Below are 21,272 nucleotides of genomic sequence, written 5' to 3'. Positions count from 1 at the left end.
TTCTTTTTGTTTAGTTTCAGAAATTTATTGCGATCTTGAATTATATATCTTGGCTTCCTTTCAGCTTTGGGATTCGATTGCGATTGTTACTTGAAGTTTGAGTTTGTGCTTTCCAATTTCTTATCGTTCTTGTTGTTTGCTGCATATTATTAAAAGAAAAGAAGAGATTTGCTTTGTTTGGATTTTTTGTGTGCATTGGGCTTTATGTCTTTCTTGGGCTTTCTCACGTTCATGGTGCAATTTGGATTCAATTTGCTCATGATTCAATAAAATTGGAGTTGGTTCTCGCTGCTTCATTTTCGCAAAGAAGAAAAAAAAAATTCATACGCTTCCGCTTCTGCTTTCTTGACTCTGATTTGAATTGTATCTCTGTTTATTATCTTCGTATTGTGATGGCTGGGGCTAGAGACGATTCTCTGCAGTCTATTAGTGTGCAATTGATGGCAAGAATTATTTGTATTGGAGTTATGTAATGAAGAATTTTTTGAAAGGTAAAAAGATGTGGGGTTATATCACATGCACTTCGGTCAGGCCTACTGATAAGAAGGCTACCGATTATGTAGATTTATCGGATGTTTGGGACGCAGATAATTCAAAAATTATTACTTGGATTAATAATTCTATTGTGCATTCGATAGGCACTCAGTTGGCGAAGTATGAGACTGCCAGGGAAGTTTGGGAGCATCTAGAAAGATTGTACACACAATCTAACTTTGCAAAACAATACCAGTTGGAGATGGATATTCATGCCCTTCAGCAGAAAAATATGAGCATTCAGGAATTTTATTCTGCTATGACCGACCTATGGGACCAGTTGGCACTTACAGAGTCAGAAGAGCTGCGGGCGTTTGCTCCTTATATTGCCCGAAGAGAAGAACAACGACTAGTTCAACTTATGATGGCGCTCCGTGATGATTTTGAGTGGCTGCGTGGGTCGATTTTGCATCACAGTCCACTTACTTCAGTGGATTTAGTGGTCAGTGAATTGTTGGCAGAAGAGATTCGCCTTAAGTCTCATGCAGGGAAAGGGATTGTTCCAAAATCCAATCTTTTTGTCTTCGCAACACCAACTCCTCAGCAACCGCCTCACAGTAATCAAAATAGGTTAAATTTGAGGGTTGCTCCTGATGAATGCAGTTTATGTAAACAGAAGGGTCATTGGAAGGCTCAGTGTCCTACGTTGTTGAATAGAGTCAAACAACTGCAGCACTAACAACAACAACAACCCCGACAACAACAACAACTGCAGCACTAACAACAACAACAACCCCGGCAACAACAAAAGCAACAGCTACCACTACCATTACAGGTTCCTCCAACGTGGAAGTCTGGAAATCAATCACAGTAGTGGCCTTTCAGGCCACCTCAGCCTAATACTATGATGGTTGCACCATCATTGGACCCTTATATGTTTGAGTAGTTTCAGAAGTTCCTTGCCACACAGCCGCATGCTATGTCTGCCTCTTCTCATATAGGTTTGTCACCCTCTGGTTCTTCAGGTATGTCTTCCTTGTGGGTCTTAGACTCTGGAGCCTCTCATCATATGTCACCTGATTTGTCATCCTTTGTTTCCTTATCTCCCAACTCTTATGTGTCAGTTATGATTGTTGATGGTACTCCTATGCCTTTAGCAGGTGTCGGTTCAATTGTCACACCTTGTTTGTCCCTCCCTGATGTTTATTACATTCCTAATCTTACTTTGAATCTTGTTTCTGTCAGTCAATTATGTGAATCTGGATACTTAGTTTTCTTTTCCTCCACTGATTGTTTTGTGCAGGACCTGCAATCTCAGAAGTTGATTGGGACCGGCCGTAGGCAAGGGGGACTCTATGTTTTGGATTAACCTTAAAGTACCAGAAGTTGCAGCTTCCAGTGTTGATTTGTCATCTTTTCATTTGAGTCGTTCATCTTCTGATTTTTATTTATGGCATTCTCATCTTGGTCATGTTTCAGCGTCTCGTTTACAGTTTTTAACTTCTACAGGAGCATTATGAAGTGTGAAAACTCATGATATTTCTTATTGTAGTGGTTGCAAATTGGCCAAATTTTATGCTTTACCTTTTAATAGAAGTATTTCTTTTTCTCTTGCACCATTTGGGGTCGCGATATTATGTTTCCTTTATGGATGATTGCACTCGTTATTGTTGGGTTTATCTTATGAAGCGTCGTTCCGACTTCTTTACTATTTTTCATACTTTTCGTGCTCTTGTCAAAACTCAACATTCGGCCGTTATCAAGAGCTTTCGATGTGATTTGGGTGAGGAATATACTTCTAACGATTTTTCTAAATTACTTGCTTTCGATGGAACAATTCACCAAACTTCTTGTACAGACACTCCTGATGCTCTTGTCAAAACTCAACATTCAGCCATTATCAAGAGCTTTCGATGTGATTTGGGTGAGGAATATACTTCTAACAATTTTTCTAAATTACTTGCTTTCGATGGAACAATTCACCAAACTTCTTGTACAGACACTCTTGAGCAGAATGGTGTTGCTGAAAGAAAACACCGGCATCTTGTTGAAACTGCTCGTTCTCTCTTATTGTCAGCCTATGTTCCTAGTGAATTTTGGAGAGAAGCCATCCTTACTGCTACTCATTTGATTAATAGGATTCCCACCTCCCACAATTCAGGTTTGTTACCTTTTGAAAAATTATATGGTCGTGCTCCTGATTACTCATCCTTGCGCGTGTTTGGGTCTACTTGTTTTGTCCTTTTGCCCCATGTTGAACTTAGTAAATTGTCATCTCAGTCCGCTATTTGTGGCTTTCTGGGTTATGGTGCATGTCAAAAGGGGTATCGTTGTTATGATCCAATTAGTAAAAAATTATATGTATTTCGTCATGTTAAGTTTATTGAGTATATACCTTTCTTTTCCATTCCTACTAGTTCTCATAATATGACTCAATCTGATTTTATTCATATTGATCCCTTCACTCTTGATACTGATGATGTCATAACCCTTGTTTCATACTCACCTGCTCCTACTTCAGTTTCTAATTCTTGCAGAGTCCCTGCTGATAGTTCAACAACTGGTACTTTGTCTCCCGATACACCTGTTGATCCCTCTCCTTCTATAGCTACCCAATCACCTCCTGAGACTGCGGCTCCTCCTCCTACTTGACCTACACGAATTCGTAAGTCCACACAGCTACTAGATTTTGCTTACTCTTATTATTCTAGCTCTTTTGCTTCCTCTTTAGCTTCTATTCACCGTCTTTATGAGCCATTGTCCTATAAAGAGGCAGTTTGTGATCCGCTTTGGCAGCAGGCTATGGCCAAGGAACTTACTGTGATGCACCAGACACACACATGAGATTTAGTATCTCTTCCGCCAGGTGAACGAGTGATTGGCTCTCGTTGAGTTTATAAAATCAAAACCAAGTCTGACGGGTCTATTGAAAGATACAAAGTCCGGTTGGTTGCTAAAGGATATTCTCAAGAGTATGGCATGGATTATGAGGAGACCTTTGCTACAGTTGCAAAAATGACTATAGTCGCACCCTCATTGTAGTCGCCTCTGTTCGTTGTTGGCACATATCTCAGATGGATGTTAAAAATGCCTTCTTGAATGGTGACCTTCAAGAAGAGGTTTACATGTTACCCCCTCCAGGGGTTCCTCATCAACCTAGTGAAGTTTGCAGGCTTAGAAAACCTCTTTATGGTCTCAAGCAGGCACCTCGAGCCTGGTTTGTGAAGTTCTCTACAGTGACTACTTCACTTGGGTTCCATCCTAGCTATCATGATTCAGCCTTATTTATCAAAAATACCACTGCCGGTCGTATTATGCTTTCTTTGTATGTCGATGTTACGATTATAACTGGTGATGATATTGATGGGATTGCAGCACTAAAGTCAGAGTTAGCTCATTATTTTGCAATGAAGGATTTAGGCTCGTTGCGTTACTTTTTGGGAATAGAAGTTGCCTCCTCTCCAAAAGGTTATCTTCTCTCTCAATCTAAGTATATAACTGACATATTTGAGCGTGCTCGTCTTATTGACAATAAGACTGTTGATACACCTCTTGAACTTAATGCCCAACAGTTCATTGGGCTGCTGTTCTTCGCATTTTGAGGTATCTTCGTGGTACTCAATTTCAGAGTCTTTTACTTCCATCTACTTCATCCTTAGAACTGCGTGTATTCTCTTATGCTAATTGGGCAAGTGACCATACAGATCGTAATTCTATCACTGGCTTTTGTATTTTTCTGGGTGATTCTCTCATTTCTTGGAAGAGTAAGAAGCAAGATGTCGTTTCTAGATCTTCCACAGAGGCAGAGTACCGTGCCATGGCTTCTACTACTTGTGAGATAGTTTGGTTGCGTCGGTTACTCGCATATATGGGTGTTTTTCTTGATCGGCCTACTCCTTTGTATTGTGACAACAAGAGTGCTATTCAGATTGCGCGCAATTCAGATTTTCTTGAGCGGACCAAGCATATTGAGATTGATTATCATGTCACTCGACATCATCTTCAAGTTGGCATTCTTATGTTACCTTTCGTCTATTCTAATATGCAGATTGCTGACTTGTTCACAAAGCCGCACTCCACTTCGCGTTTTCATTTTTTGTCTGGCAAACTCTCGATGCTCATTGCAGCCACATCGTGAGTTTGAGGGGGAATGTTAATTATATTAGTTATTATTATTATCTTTTTATTTTTCTCTTCATTAAAGGTAGAATAGCCTTTCTTTCTTATTTCACTAGTCTATATAAACTTTGCTTTCAGTTGTATTTTATTTGGTTAAGCAATTCAATGAGAAACCCTAGCCTCTATTTTTCTCCATAGAGTTCACAATATTATATTAAGACTTTTTTTTTGTACAATCAAATCAAATAATAATTTTCTTTTCAAAGTGAATAATTTGTAGTATTGTTCTCTTTTGATTACCGATGCGTATCTATTATTTGTTATATATATATATATATTGTTAGGACTTTTCTTAATTGGTAAATTTGTTGGCAAAAGGTTGTATGAATTCAAAAAACAGGTATGTGGCAATTGGTGTTGTGGTCAACTATGGAAATTCTATTTCCGGTTAGTTGCTCCAGATTTGAAATGATTTTGCGGATTTAGAATGATTTTACGGATTTAGAATGATTTTGCGGATTTGGAATGGTGGCTGATTTGGTTGACTTCGGCTTTTTGATTGGCTCTATTTATAGAAAAATCCTGTGGGAAAGAAAGATGATGCTGTGGACTATTAGGTAGGGTGTATCATCCTAGAAAGTGAGTGCTGATCGGATATGAGTGTTTTGACGGAAATATTCTGCAGAAAAAGTCTGTGATAAGAGTGCTTGAGTGAAAAAGCTAGAAGATTGTTCTTTGGATGTGGAACGTTGTCTTTTGAGAGAAAGTTTTACAAAGATGAGTGGTGCTCGCTGAATAAAGCTTCTAAGAAGATTTTACACAGCGGTGATAGTGTTGAGGGAGTTTTTGAGTGTATAAGACCGTTTTTATATTATGATATTGTGTTCTTTGACATATTGAGTAATAACACGTATGAATAGTGTCAAAGTCTTGGTATATTAGGAGCATAGTAAAATAAATAGCCGAAAATATTAATTTATGAAATATATTCTTTCATAATGAAGTAGATAGACGGTTCTCATAAGTATTAATTCGGGACTTAAATAATAAGAGCACTCAATTTTATAATTGGATCATAAAATATATTATTCATTAGAGGATCAATGGTACTTATGGAGAAATATATAATTAAAGAAGTCAACAGAAAATTCCTAGCTTTAATTATGAACCGTTTATGGAGGATTAATTCTTATGTAGTGACTATATCAATGGACAACACAAATTTCATAAACATAATTGTTTTATAATTTTAAGAGTGCAATTCTAAATTTATAGTGGAGTAATTTGAAATTAATAATTTTGATATATTAATTAAAGTGTTAATTAATTGTCAAAATTATTGGAGCTTAAAGTTATAATGTTCATAGTTCCTCTCAACGGTTCTATAAGAATAATGTGAACTACATATATCATATTGAGTTATGATTATTAATTTAGAATTGAGAATTCTAAAATACACATATATTAATTAATTTAATTAATTAATATTAAAATTATTTTAAAATTATTTTAAATTAATGTGGATGAATGAGAATTTTTTTTCTCACACCTAAAAGCTCCCCACGTTTATCATCACGAGAAAAGACTTTTTTTTAATTTTATTTGCCCAATAAGATTTGGCCATAATATTATCAAAAAAGGGTAGGAAACATGTTGGTGCACGTTTCCTCACAGGAAAGCAAAAGGCACCTTCCCCACCTGCATGAGTGCGTGTATATATTATATATATACATATATATATATATATATATTTCCTTAAAAAAATAGAGTGGGGAGAAACGTGCACGTTTCTTTATCATGAGGAAAGGAAAAGTAAATGTGCGGCTGCACATTTATATGAGGATGGATCAATTTTTTTTTTTTCGGTAACAGTTACAGAAGAAAAAAGGAGAAAAAGGCTATTAAAAAATATCACATATTTTTTAGAAAAATGAGTGATAATTATAGATGATTTTTTTATTCATCCATCTTATGTGTTGAGAAATCTATTAGAACATCCACTCATTCAAGTTCACGTTGATCCGAAAATACATTGAGAAAGAACCGTGGTATTCTTAAAATTTAAAGTTTAAAACGGTGTTGGAGGAGTTTAAGATTAACGACCTAATTGAGCGATGGTAAAATTCTTCTTCTTCTCTTTAATATTTGTGTAGTTAAATTAACATGAAATAATGATCACATTAAATTTTAATTTATGTAATTCGATCGATACCATATTTCTGCACTTTTTTTTTTTGAAAATTCGATTTGAGAAACCAACAATAATAATGTCCCAATTCTACTTGAAACTCTGCAATTGATTTCTTCTTTGTGTTTATATCTGTTATTACTATAATCACTATTATTTAGAATGGCAGCATTCTTTAATTTCACGTTAAACACCAAATATCTACTCATATTGAAAAGCTCGCAAACTGATGTAACAGAAGCACAAGATAAAATTCGACATTCATTAATTCGCTGAGAATACCAAAAAATGGGGATCCAAAGAGTACCGAAAAGCAAGCAAAGGGTGATAAAAATCTCTTAAATTTAATTAATTAATCAACTAAATCTAATTCACCTTTAAATATAGGATTCAAAATTGAAATTAAAGGAAACTTACCCTACTCTAAAAGTGAAATTCAAATTTAAAGAAAATATTATATTTTAACATTAGAAATCAAAATAAAGAAAACGAAACCTATGGAAATTAAATTATAGAGTAATTGACACAAATAGTCTCTCACCTTTTTTCGAATAGTGATATTTTGATCACTGAATTTTTAATTTTGATATTTTAGTCCCTTAATTTTCACTTTTTAATGACCAATTTTGGTCCCTGACACTAAAATTGACATATAGTTTCTGAAATTTCACAATTATAATCATGCGTTAATCTGAGTAAGAACTTAAAATTTTACAAAAAGAATTAAATTATTTGCAAAATTGCTCTCTATTACTGTTAATACTTGTTGAAAACTATAATATTTTGCACATATTGTAACTACTTACGTAAAATTTTCAATTATTATACGATAAGAATGTGATTATCTTTGCTAAATTTAAGAAATCATTCCTAAATTTTAGTGTCAGGGATTAAAACTATCAAAAATAAAAAATTTACGAACTAATAAGTCAAAATTAAAATTTAAGGACTAAAATGTTACCATGCTCAAAGTTAACGGATTTGTGGCAATTACCCTTAAATTATAACTTATACCAAATAATAAAAAAAGACTTATGTGGTGCGGCTAGACCTAGTCAAAGTCACCAACACACTTTAAAAGAAGACCTAATAAAAGGCTTAAGACAATCCAAGACCAACCAAACCCAAAACCAATTAAAACCCAACAAGATTCCAAATGTCGCATGGAGAACAATAATGCATTAGTCTTGAGTACTTGGCTGAGAGCTTCTCTCTTGGTTGCATTACCAGCTGTTCCTTAAACGTCGTTTTCTAGATGAATTGCCGTGGTCTACTAGAATGAAGCATGCCAATTGTTTGCCTTGCAACTTATTAATAATAATAATAATAATACAATTATTATTATTATTTGCCTTGCAAAACAAAAAGTATGCAGTTCGAATTCGTGTACGTTTCTTGCACAGGAAAGAGTCGGAAAAAAACTCTCTTTTTATTGAACCTTCCTTTTTCTTTTTGTTTTTATTTTTATTGAAAGGAATTATCACGACGTATAATTCCACGTACTGCTAAGTGCAGGGACGAAATTGCTAAATAAAATAAAACATTTTTTTTCTTTTATTTTTTTTATGGAAAAGCTTTCAAAATAAAATACGACAGATTGACTACTTTGACAACATGCCCGAAATTCTCAAAGCTAGACCAACTACTAGAGAGAGTACAGTGTGAAAAAGCACATTGTCTGTTTTAGTATTTTTCTTGACAAAGAATCCCATCAAGAATAACAAATACACCAAATATGCATGAGAAAGATGAATCTAATTGACACTTTTTTTTTTTTTTTTTAGCCAGAGAGATAGAAAATAACAAGAAAAATATGAAATGAAAACTTTAATTCATTCCTTCAAAATTGCTGGATTAGGTTGGTTTCTCACAACCTATAGCTTGTTGCGTAATATCTTGGATTAGTTCAGTGATATCAAGATGAGAAGATCCACCTTCTTCTACAGCTTTCTTCGCCATTTCGGCGAGCTTTTTAGACAGTTTGCTTCTCTCTTCCTTTTCTTCTCCATCCATCAGTTTTTCTATGGCTTCCTTAACATTTTCAAACTTCACCAACACACCAGTCTTCTCCTCCTCACCCCAATTCACCATTTTCTCCACTCCAACTCTTACACCAACTCCCAACACATGCACAAGGAGTTTCTCATTGACAAACTGGTCGCCAAACATTGGCCATGTGACGACTGGCAAACCGGCGCATACCGCCTCCAGCGACGAGTTCCCGCCGCAATGAGTTAAGAACCCCCCGACCGCTTGGTGCGACAATATCAGCATCTGGGGCGCCCAACCCCGGATCAACAGGCCTCTCTTCTTGGTCCTCTCCTCAAATCCATACTCTCTAATCCACTTCTCCAACTCCTCCGATATATTCCCTTCTCTTATGACCCAAATGAAAGGCTTATTTGATGCTTCTAGGCCCAATCCAAGCTCCACCAATTGTGCAGGTACTAGATTACAAATACTCCCAAGGCAGGCGTATAAAACGGACTTAGGCTCATGTGAATCAAGCCATTTTAAGCATTGTGTTTCCTCAATAGCGGCCTTTTTACCTCTCTCAACCTTGTCCAAGTTTCCTTTGTTGCAAAGCGAAACCGGGCCAATACACCAGATTTTCCCGTTTCTTGCCTTTCTATACTTCTCCGCATATGCTGGCTCTAGCTCCTCAAAAGTGTTTATGACAACCCCATATGAGGCCATGTCAACTTCCAAAATTTGTTCCATAAATTCTTTTAGTTTTGGATCTACGTCCACTGGTAGCTGTGACTTTGTGAATTCGATTTGATCAGGCAAGCCAGGCAAGACAAAGTAATCTGACTCGGAATTTATGCCCTCAAGAACGTTGGTCAAGTACTGAAGACTCTGAAAGCACAATTGATTGAAGCAACTTACTGGTAGGAAAATAAACCTCGGAATGTGAAACTTGCTAGCTGTGTGGGCTGTCCATGGCAAGCACACATCGGAGATTATGCAGCTTGGTCGCGGTGTGAGCTGATCGAACAGTTTCTCCAACGGCGTTTGTAACAAGCTAGCTGCTTTGAAGATATTAGCGCCAAGGCCAAGTGAAGGAAGCTGATCAAAATTCTCACACCCTTTTGGCAAACCTGCTTCTTCACATGGAAGTTGGAGCTCAACGAACTGGATCTGGGGAGCGGCACGGGCAAGAACTGGCTTGAAACGGGATGCGTTTTGCGGCGTGGTGACAATGGAAATCATGACACCCCTCTGTGCCAATAATCTCGCCGTATCTACCATTGGGATCATGTGGCCTTGTGCCATTAAAGGAATCAAGAGGAAGTGAAGCTGGTGAGTTTGAGAATCCATTGAATAACAGATCTAGCTATAATGCCGAGGCACACTAAATAACTCTCTATTTGTAGGTTTTTCAAAAAATATATTATGAAAGAATAAAAACATTGTGACGTATATTTAGTCTAATAGATTCCAAACACGCAAGTTGCATTTGTGATAAAAAGAAAGCTTAGAAGATGACTCATAACTGAAACATTCATGGTCTGTTTACTTCAATAGAATGACGTAAGAACTTTATTAGGTTTATTTTGGTTCACAAGCAGAAGATTTTGCAGAAGGAAAATGACCATCAAAAATTTATGGTCGGAATTGCAGCGGGGACCACAGTACCAATCATAATTCATTCTCTTAGTGTGGTGTATTATGAATAGTTATGTTGGATTCTTAATTCAATATTTGGCTTATATACCAATAATTATATATGGTAAATTGTCATATAAAATTAAGCTCATTTAAAATGGTTTATTAAGATTTGGGTAATTTAGGCTTTAATGTATTCAATAGGATATGGGCATTTAATGTGTAAAGACTTAAGGGTAATTTTTATTTTTTATGATGAGCTAAAATAAAAATACCAAAAGATAACAGAAAAGTTATCTATATATAGTGGTTATGGTCTCCAGATCACACGTATTGTCATTCTATTATTTTTTGACATCCTGTCATCAGAGAGAGAGTAGAGAGAAAGTTAAAAGGATTCTCTAAGAAAAACTATTTATCTGGAAAACAAACCACACGGCTCTAGAGAGTAATTTATTATCATAAATTTAGGTACGCTTCCGCGTATTAATCTATTGATTCTTGGTGATGCCACATGAATGTTTTTTGGATTTTGAGAGATGTTCTACATCTGAGGATATTTCCTAAAAAGTTGTATCAAAACCTCTCATGCTGAATCATAGAGAATAATTTTGGATGATATTTGGTGAATGTATTCCATATCTTTTTTTTTTTGGTTTAATAAAGCAAGGAGGAGAGGAGGTTTTGACCGGCGGCACTTTCCTGCTGCCGGCATAGTGGAATCCAGACGCAGCCATGAGGCCGGGCTGGCGAGAGTAGTCGCGGCCTGTTGGCAGCCGCGGCAAAAGGAGTACGGCAACCTAGAAAGAAAGAAAAAAAATTTTCTTGAAGGATAGGTCGGTAGTAGCCTTGCCGCCACCGGCGTCTGGACATACCGGTGCAGCCATTGGACTACGCCAGAGGAGAAAAGTCACGGCCATCTGGTAGCGGCTTCTGCGGTCGCCAATTCACTTAGGGGTCGAACAGACCCATAGAGTTTGAGATGCATAGGCCCAATTGGGCCCGTGACATTAGAGTAAGCTATGGGCTTGGCCCGTAGCTATTAAAAAAATTTTAGGCCTTCAGGCCATTGATGGAATCACAGGCCTAATTGGGCCCTGACTTAATAGAAGCTGTGGGCTAAGCCCGCAGCCATATAAAAAATGAAAGAAAAAGGGAAATAGGCCAAAACTTGAGTTGAATTAAAATTAATAGGCCAATAGTTTACATAAGTTAATAAAGAGGTCAATTACTGTTTTCGTCCATAACTTGTCTGGTTATAAACCATAACTTGACAAGTTATTGTCCATAATTCACGGTTTTTGTCCATAACTTGTCTAGCTATGAACCATAACTTGACAAGTTTGTCCATAACTTATCTGGTTATGAACCATAACTTGACAAGTTATGGCCTATTAGTTTTTATAACTAAAAATTGGGCTATATACTTTCTTAAGCTTTTCATATTGGTCTATTTTCTACTATTTTTAAGGCCTTTAGGCTTTTAGGATGACAGGGGCCCAACTGGGCCCGTGACTCAAGGAAAAGGGACGTGCTATAAAGGATCCGGGTTGGGTTAACCTGACCCGGTCCAGCCTGACCAGTCAACGGTCAACTTACATTGACTTTGACTATGATTGTTGACTTTGACTTTTATCTTTTTTTTGGTCAATTTTAGTGCAATTTAAATTTGAATATTGGTATGTTTATATATATTTTGAGATGAATTAATTGAAGCAACATGTTGCCAAAATGACCTCTCTTGTGGAAATTAATTTGTTTTGAAATATAAACGATTGTGTGCATGTAACTTATGTGAATATTGACCGGCCCAAAGGAAGGTTGATATTTAATAGAATTGTATAAGCACCTATGGTAATAAACGCGTGATGATTATTTGGTTTTATACGTGAACAATAAATCAGCCCAAAGGAAGATTTATTTTTTGACATGTTCTTATTATCAGTATTTGATTACTACAGTAAGATATCACTTACAAATTAATATTTTTGTCCAAAGACAAAATATTAATGAAGTGCCTGGTATCTTGAGATGGGATTTACCTTTATTTGAATTTTATTGCTATTTTTATTTTGACACTTATGTGAGGTTATTTTGTTTGTTTGTTGTTCTCTGGATTTAGCTACAAACACTCCTGCTAATATTATTGTCAACATCAACTCTATTCCTATGCTAAATGGCACTAACTTTAAGTCATGGCAAGAGAACGTTCTGATAGTTCTCGAAGTCATGGATCTCAACCTAGCGTTAAGGGTTGATTCTCCTACACCTCTTATAGATAAGAGTGCCTCTGATGAAAAAAGGGATATGGAAAGGTGGGAGAAATCAAATCGCATATGTATGATGACCATGAAGAAGAACATTCCGGAAGCATTCAGGGGCATAATGTCTGAAAAGATTACTATGGCTAAGGAGTTCTTTGCAGACATTGAAAAGAGGTTTGTCCAGAACGAAAGGCTAAAATATGTACGCTATTGACAAGCCTAATTTCAATGAGGTATAAAGGCAAAGGTAACATCAGGGAGTACATCATGGAGATGTCTCTTCTTACTTCAAAGTTGAAAGCACTTAAGCTAGAACTTTCTAAGGACTTGCTAGTGTATTTTGTTCTGATATCCCTTCCGACACAGTTTATCTAGTTTAAGGTGAGCTACAACTGTCAGAAAGAGACTTGGTCTCAAAATGAGCTCATATCACACTGTATTCAGGAAGAGGAAAGGCTGAAATAAGATAAGGCGGAAAGTGTTCACCTGGCCTCAACCTCTAAGAACAATGACAAGGGAAACAAAGGAAAAGGAAGCTGCATATATGTCACCTCAAAAGAAACAACAGAAGAGACCGAATCAACCGGAAGGTACTAGTTGTTTCTTCTGTGGAGCGGAGGAGCATAAGAAGAAGCATTGCACCAACTATCACGCATGGCGTGCTAAGAAAGGTATGTTTCTTAATTCGGTTTGTTCTGAGGTTAATTTAACTTCGGTACCTAGACACACATAGTGGATAGATTCTTGTGCAACAACTCACATCAATATGTCTATGCAGGATTGCATGAGTTACTGAAAGCCAAGTGACGGTGAAAGATAGATCTATGTGGGCGATGGCAAGACGGTTCAAGTTGAGGCAATAGAAAAATTTAGATTATTATTAAAGACTAGACTTTATTTGGATCTTAATGAGACATTTATTGTACCATCTTTTAGACATAATTTGATTTCTATTTCTGCTTTGGAAAAATCTGCTTATTCTTGTTCATTTGGGAATGGAAAATTTAGTTCATTTCATGATTCAAAATTGGTTTGTTCCAGTTCTTTGTCAGGTTATGATAATCTTTATTTGATTGATACAATTGCTTCATTTAATGAATCCCTGCAATTAAGTACACGATGTATAAAGGAAAAATTAACCAGTGAGAATTCAGTTGCGTTATGGCACAAGAGATTAGGTCATATCTCCATATGGAGAATAGAAAGACTTATGTCAGATGAAATTCTAGACCCCTTAGATTTTACAGATTTTAATATTCGTGTTAACTGTGTAAAGGGAAAACAAACCAATAAAAGGAGATTTGAAGCCAACAAGACTTTGAATGTCTTAAAACTTATACCTATGAACATTTGTAGGCCATTCCCTATAGTTGCTTCGAATGGTCAACAATATGTTATAACATTCATAGACGATTATTCCAGATATGGCTATATATATCTTGTTCATGAAAAGTCACAATCGATGGATGTGTTCAAAAATTATAAGGCTGAAGTTGAGAACCAACTCAGCAAAAAGATCAAAATCGTTAGATCTGACCGTGGTGGTGAGTATTATGGTAGATATGACGGTTCAGGTGAACAACGTTCAAAACCATTTACTAAGTTCCTAGAGGAATGCGATATCGTCCCACTAATTGTTTGCTACGTTCCTAGAGGAATTGCACCGGGGACCACAGTACCAATCATAATTCCTTCTCTTAGTATGGTGTTTTATGAATAGTTATGTTGGATCCTTAATCTAACATTGGGCTTATATGTGAATAATTATGTGTTGTAGACTGTCATATAAGGTTAAGCTCATTTAAAGTAGTCTACGTACTAAGGTTTGGGTAATTTGGGCTTTAATATATCTAATAGGATGTGAGCCTTTAATGTGTAGAGACTTAAGGATAATTTATATTTTTATGATGGGCTAAATTAGAAATGCCAAAAGATAATAGGGAAGTTATCTATATATAGTGATTATGGTCCTCAGATCACACGTATTATCATTCTATTCTTTTCTGACATCCCATCATCAGAGAAAGAACATAGAGAAAGTTAAAAGGATATTCTAAGTAAACGTGTTGATCTGGAAGACAAACCGCACAGCTCTAGAGAGTAATTTATTGTCATGAATTTAAGTACGCTTCCGTATATTAATCTATTAATTATTGGTGATGCAACATGAATGTTTCCTAGATTTTGAGAGATGTTCTACATCTGAGGATATTTCCTAACAAGTTATGCATGTCAACCAAATTTGGGAAGGCTCTATAATGCATTTTTGCAGAAGCTTTTAATGAATTCCATAATTTTTTTTTCTTTTTTGTGTGTGGAAAAAAAAGGTTTCAAGTACTTACTAAAGCTAGTACTTTGAAATTCTGAAAGTTGGTCAAATTTGAAGAGAATAATATTTTTGTTAAGGGCAGAAAATAGTTTATATTTTCTCGATAAAGCATCTTATTTCTTGCAGGGGATGGAAATCATGAAGACATGTAGTTACATGTTGTAGAAATCACTTGCACGTGAAAAATGAGTCAGATTGAGGATGTGAAAGAAAATAATGATGATGATGAGGATGAGGATGAGGATGAGAATGTTTATATTTTGTAAAAAAGACATTATTGGAAATTTGGCGAGACTTTAAACGACATAATTCAATGTGCTGATTAACCATGCGTGGATAAGAGGCAATAAACCTTTTTAAACCCAAAAAAAAAAAAAAAAAAAAAAAAAGAAGAAGAAGAAGAAGAAGAAAGTAGAGCGGGGATTCAAACTATAAAGATTGGAAGTACGGGTGTAAATTTACCGTCAAGCTATGTTTGTAACCACAAGAGGAAATAAATTTTGAACCTTAACGTAAGATGTAGCTCTGCTGATGTTTCATACAACTCTCAGACTTCTCACCACTTATAGTTATTGTATATAGCAATTAAGGCCAAATGCTGAAACAATTTAGCACATATCATGGTCTAAGTTTGATATTTAATAATATTCTATAATTTTCAAGTAAAACACCAAAATCTAATCACATTGAAATGTAAGCAAGTTGTTCTTCAAACGTCGTGATCTTCTAGATGAATTGTTGGGGTTTAATAGAATGGTGCATGGAAACTTTGGAACTCTTTGTATTGCGTATAAGGATTGTGTGGTTCACATGCAGAAGAAAAGTTACATTTGTAATAAAAAAAGAAAGCTAAGAAAATAACTTACAACTGCAACATTCATGATAAGAAAATAACTCACAACTGCAACATTCATGATCTGTTAACTTCAATAGAATGACGTAAGAGCCTACCTCATTAGGTTTATTTTGGTCCACAAGCAGAAGATTTTACAGAAGGAAAATGGCCTTCAAAAATTGATGGTCGGAATTGCAGCGTGGACCACAGTAACAATCATAATTAGGAATACTTATGCATGTCAACCAAAATTTGGGAAGGCTCTACTATGCATTTTTGCAGAAGCTTTTAATGAATTCCATAAAGATGTGTTTTTTGTGCCAAAAAAAAAAAAGGTTCCAAGTACTTGCTAAAACTAGTACTTTCAAATTCTAAAAGTCAAATTTGAAGTGAATTTGGTTTTTTTTTATTTTTTTTAAGGGCAGATGGTTTATATTTTCTTGACAAAGCATCTTATTTCTTACCGGGGATGGAAATCATAAAGACATGTAGTTATATGTTGTAGAAAATCACTTGCACGTGAAAAATGAGTTAATGATGATGATGATGCTTATATCCGGTTAAAAAAAAAAAAAAAAAAAAAAAAGACATTATTGAAATTTGGCGACACTTTAAACGACATTTAATGTGCTGACTAACCATGCGTGGATAAGAGGCAATAAACCTTAATAAAAATAAAAATAAAAAGACAAAAAAAAAAGGACAAAACCCTTAAGCTATGCATGCAAAAACACAAGAGGAAATAAATTTTGAGCCTTAAGATAACAAGTAGTTCTGCTGATCTTTCATACAACTCCAGACTGCTCACCACTTATGGTTGTTGTAATTTAGGACAAATCTTGTTCTATGTTTGATATTTTATAACATATTCTATTATTTCAAGTAAAACACCAAAATCTATTCACATTAAAAAGTAAGCAAGTTGTTCTTCAAGCGTCATGATCTCCTAGATAAATTTTTGTAGTTTAATAGAATGGCGCATGGAAACTTTGCAAATCTTTGTGATTGCGTATAAACTTTGTGTGGTTCACATGCAGAAGAAAAGCTTTCTGGAATGTTAATATTTTGTGCCCGCGTCAATATATTTCATTATCTAGAAGGGACCACAGTTAGAAGTGATCATCACTTTCCAATAGTTTCTAAAACTGCATGCTTTTTTTCCCCCTTAAATATTGTAACAAATAAATGCACAAAAAATATAGAAACAAAAATACCAAGGCATGGCATCTTTGCTAAAAATTCATTATATCTACATTGAAGAATTTGGAAAGGCAATGATGGATGTGAATCAATTTGATGTCAAAAGAACAAGGTAGGGACCAAGAGCAATTTAAAATTTTCATATGTTCTATATATGAAATGCAAAATGTCACAAGTTGATCTTAAAGTACAAGCTACCAAACAGACAATTTTAACTAATCAAGCGAGAAAAAAAGTTTGCATTTTCTTATTTCATATTCCATTTTGATGATAATGATAATGTTAACTTCCTAGCTGATTGATCTCTTCAAGAAACAATGTCATATTAAGGTAAGAAGAACCCCCTTCTTCCACAGCTCTCTTAGACATCTCTCCAAGCTTTCTTGCTCTTTCTCTTCTCTCTTTGCTCTCTTCTCCTTCATCCATTAGTCTCTCTATAGCACTCTTGACAGTTTCCCTCTTCACCTCAATACCCATCGTCTCTTCCTCTCCCCACTTAGTTGGATTCTCCACGCCAAGACTTACAGCAATTTTCAAAACTTGCACAACTAGTTTCTCATTAAGAAACTGGTCTGCGAACGACGGCCACGTAACCATTGGAACGCCGGCACATACTCCTTCTAGAGTAGAATTCCATCCGCAATGAGTCAAGAACCCGCCAATTGATGGGTGTGATAGGATTAGTACTTGCGGAGACCAACCCCGGATCAGCAGGCCTCTTCCTTTAGTCCTTTCCTCAAATCCATCTTCTATAATCCATTTTTCTAGCTCTTTTAATTTACTCCCTCCTCTTATAACCCAAATGAATGGCTTGTTTGAGGCTTCCAAGCCTGATCCAAGCTCTATCAATTGCGGAGTTGTAAGATTACACAAGCTTCCAAGGCAAACATACACCACAGAGCTTGGTTCCCATGAATCAAGCCACTTGAGGCACTCATGATCATCAATAACAGACTTGTTACCTCTTTGAGCCTTGTCCAAGTAGTCTTTGTTGCATAAGGAAGCCGGGCCAATATACCATACTTTATCGTTTCTTGCCTTCTTGTATGCCTTGACATATTTCGGCTCCAACTCTTCGAAAGTATTCATGATCGCCCCATAAGACCCCATCTCAGCTTCCATTGTTTTCTCAAGGAAGGATGTCATACTCGGAGACGATGGTCCTAGTACCTGAGCTCTGGTAACCTCGATTCGATCAGGCAGGTCAGGGACAACAAAGTACTCAGTGTCGGAGCTTATGTTCTCAGGAACCTTGGAGGCAAATATGTTGTGCAAGCATAAGAGGACAAAGCAGCTTCCTCCATGGAAGGAAATCCTTGGGATGTCGAATTTACGAGATATGTTAAGTGTCCAAGGTAGGGACATGTCAGATATTATGCAATTTGGCCGCGGTGTAAGCTCTTCGAACAACTTTTCTGCTGGCTGCTGCAGCATACACATCGCGTTAAAGAAATTCTGCGAATATCCCAGAGAAGGCAGCATGTCAAAATTCTCACATCCTTCGGGCAAACCTGCTTCTTGAGAAGGAAACTTGAGTTGGATGAGATTAATGTAAAGACCAGACTCTATGGCACGAGCAAGGACCGCTTGGAAACGGGCTGCATTGTGAGGTGTGGTGACTATGGTGATTTTAGCACCGCGTTGTGCCAGCAGTCTAGCAATGTCTACCATTGGGATCATGTGGCCTTGTGCCATTAAAGGAAACAAGAGAAAGTGAAGCAGGGGAGCCTGGTAAGCCATGGGAAGCTTTGGAAATACAGAAAATTCTCTAACTTGAGGTGTATTTCTTTTGCTCAGATCCTATAAATAGCTCCAAAAACAAGTGGCGCTTTCTTGTTCTGATGTTGTAAGCACATGCGTATGCGTTTTAGAGAACAGAAATTGTGTGGACGGTGTTGTTTGCTCATCTCCAGAAACTCTTTAAGCGACTCTCACTTTAAAGAACTCTACACTTTTGTACGTTTGTTTAATTGCAGAATATGTGTAGAAGGTCAGAAATAGACAAGAATGAATGTCAATTTCTTGACCATATAAGCCAATAAAAGAACACTAGGAAATCTTTCATTTCTTGATCCTTCTTTTTGTTTTTTTATTATTATTATTATTATTATTATTATTTTTATGATTAAGTTCTCCATATAGAAGGATAACTGACCTCATATTCAAAAAGATAGAAATTATGTACACATATTCGTTGTTCATATACATATACATATTTCATTGTTCATAAACATAATACTGATAAGCCTCTACTTAGACAAGTCTATGTGAGGAAGGGTCGGGGAAGTGATTAGAGGATTGTTAGTGTATAGGTTCGTAGGTGTATAGGCTTATGTGGGTGTTGTGTGTGTGAGTATATGACTACGTGGCTAATGTGTGTATTAGTATATACTTACGTGGTTACTGTGGGTGTGAGCACAAGGGATTGTGATTAGAGGTGTTTGGGGCAGGAATAAAGAGGAGGACTCGGGGAATGATGAAGGCAGGCAATCATTGAGTCTGTATAGGGAAAGTCGTGGCATTCTGCTAAGCAGGCGAGGCTCTCTGGTTTCAAGAAACCAAATCTATAATTCTTGTGGATAATTCAATAAAGATTCATTCTTTCTTCTTCTTGATTCAATTCTCATGAAATAGTTGCTAGGAACTTACCAATTTGGTATCAGAGCATCATCTTGGGAGAATTATGGCGGCAAGAAAGGCAGAAGAGAGATTGAAAACTGTGGAGAAAGAGATCAAAGAGGTTAGGGTTACGATGGAGGAGGGAATTGGAGAGATGGAGAAGGGCATCGGTAAGGTTAGGACCGAGCTTACTCAGAATCTCACAGATCTTCGCCGGTTAATTGAGGAGCAGATGAAATTGTTCACGGCGCCGGTGAAAACGTCCAAGAAAGAAGGTGCTTCGACGTCCATGGCGGAGCAAGAGCAAATAGCGGCTCCGACGGCAGATGCGGGATCGCGATTGGTTGATGTTGCTAGACCACGCATGCGAATTGAGGAACGAGTGATAGATCCTAGGGTTTTACAGAATGCACCACTACCGGCGAAAACCATTGGGTTGCGTGCTCACGGTGGAGAACGACCGGCGGAACTCAGGAATTTGCAGAATTCCTGTCGCGATGGAGTGGAAGAAGAGCGAGTGGGTCGACGTGAGGGAATGAACGGGGGCCCACGGGAAGGAACGTTGGGACGTCGTGGAGAGTGGCGTGGGCTTTTTGGGGAACCTAAAAATCCAGGATTCCGTGATCAGAGGGGTGGCATGGGAGGAAACGGTTACAGAGGAGGGCGACATAGGGAGAGTGGGGAAAACAGGGGCGTTTTGGGTGAGCTGCCAGAGAATGAAGATTGGACTTCATACCGCCGACAGCAGGTAGAATGCCATGTATTTAGTGGCGATGATCCTGATGGATGGGTGTTCTGAATGGAACAATGTTTTTCCATCAATCGCTGTTCAGAAAGAGAGAGGTTGATTACCGTTGGTATTGCCTTGGAAGGAGACGCCTTGTCTTGGTTTCAATGGCAGAATGGCCGCCGTCCGTTTCACGGTTGGACGGAGTTCAAGTTGTCTCTTTTGCAGTGTTTCTGTTCATCGCAGGCTGGGAACCTTTGTGAGAAGTTTTTGGCGATTCGACAAGAAGGTACAGTGGCGGATTATCACCGACAATTTGAAGTTTCTACCGCCCCACTCTTAGATGTTCCTGAGGAAATTTTGGAGGGCATTTTTGTTAATGGATTAAAGGCGGAGGTTCGGGCGGAGTTAAGGCTCTTTAAACCGGAGGGATTAGGCGAACTTATGGAGATCGCCCAAAGAATTGAGGAGAAAAATGAGTTGCTACGTCGGGAGGTTGCAAGATCAAGAGTGTCAAGGCCACAATTTTTTGGAGGACCGCGAGCTGAATTTTCTAATTTTCCAACTAGAACAGTTCCTGGAGTTGAACGACCTCAGCGAGCCCCAACCATGGGGGATAGAGCAGTAAGCCAAAAACATGACTTTCCTTTTCGAAAGTTGTCAGATTCAGAGTTGCAGGAGAAGAGAGACAAAGGACTTTATTATAGGTGTGATGAGAAATTTTTTTTTGGTCACCGTTGCAAGAAGAAGGAGCTCCAGATTATGTTGGTTAGTGATGAGGACTCCACGGAATGCTTGGAGGAAGATATTGACGTGGCTAAGGTTGTTTGGGTGGAGGGGCAACCCGAGCTTATTGAACTTTCCTTGAACTCTGTGGTGGGCCTTTCAACACCCAAAACTATGAAGAT

At 37.1% G+C, this 21,272-nt stretch overlaps 3 protein-coding genes across 3 annotated transcripts; 1 reads left to right on the top strand and 2 right to left on the bottom strand.

Moving 5' to 3' along the window:
* Positions 1 to 8,322: 8,322 nt before the first annotated feature.
* On the bottom strand, positions 8,323 to 10,290 carry LOC21405414 (UDP-glycosyltransferase 73C1). The gene has a single exon (XM_010100535.2). The coding sequence runs from the start codon at positions 10,100 to 10,102 to the stop codon at positions 8,636 to 8,638; it is 1,467 nt and encodes a 488-aa protein (XP_010098837.1). The 5' UTR covers positions 10,103 to 10,290; the 3' UTR covers positions 8,323 to 8,635.
* A 2,329-nt stretch (positions 10,291 to 12,619) lies between these two features.
* Positions 12,620 to 13,029, top strand: LOC112092055. The gene is made up of 2 exons (XM_024167223.1): positions 12,620 to 12,828; positions 12,912 to 13,029. The coding sequence occupies exons 1-2, from the start codon at positions 12,620 to 12,622 to the stop codon at positions 13,027 to 13,029; spliced, it is 327 nt and encodes a 108-aa protein (XP_024022991.1).
* A 4,131-nt stretch (positions 13,030 to 17,160) lies between these two features.
* LOC21405413 (UDP-glycosyltransferase 73C6) lies at positions 17,161 to 19,060 on the bottom strand. The gene has a single exon (XM_010100534.2). The coding sequence runs from the start codon at positions 18,756 to 18,758 to the stop codon at positions 17,301 to 17,303; it is 1,458 nt and encodes a 485-aa protein (XP_010098836.1). The 5' UTR covers positions 18,759 to 19,060; the 3' UTR covers positions 17,161 to 17,300.
* Positions 19,061 to 21,272: the final 2,212 nt, after the last annotated feature.

Source organism: Morus notabilis, unplaced genomic scaffold (genome assembly GCF_000414095.1).
Source record: "Morus notabilis unplaced genomic scaffold, ASM41409v2 Scaffold124, whole genome shotgun sequence".
Taxonomy (NCBI): domain Eukaryota; kingdom Viridiplantae; phylum Streptophyta; class Magnoliopsida; order Rosales; family Moraceae; genus Morus; species Morus notabilis.
The sequence above is the reverse complement of the archived record's forward strand: the minus strand, read 5'-3'. Positions and strand labels throughout refer to the sequence as shown.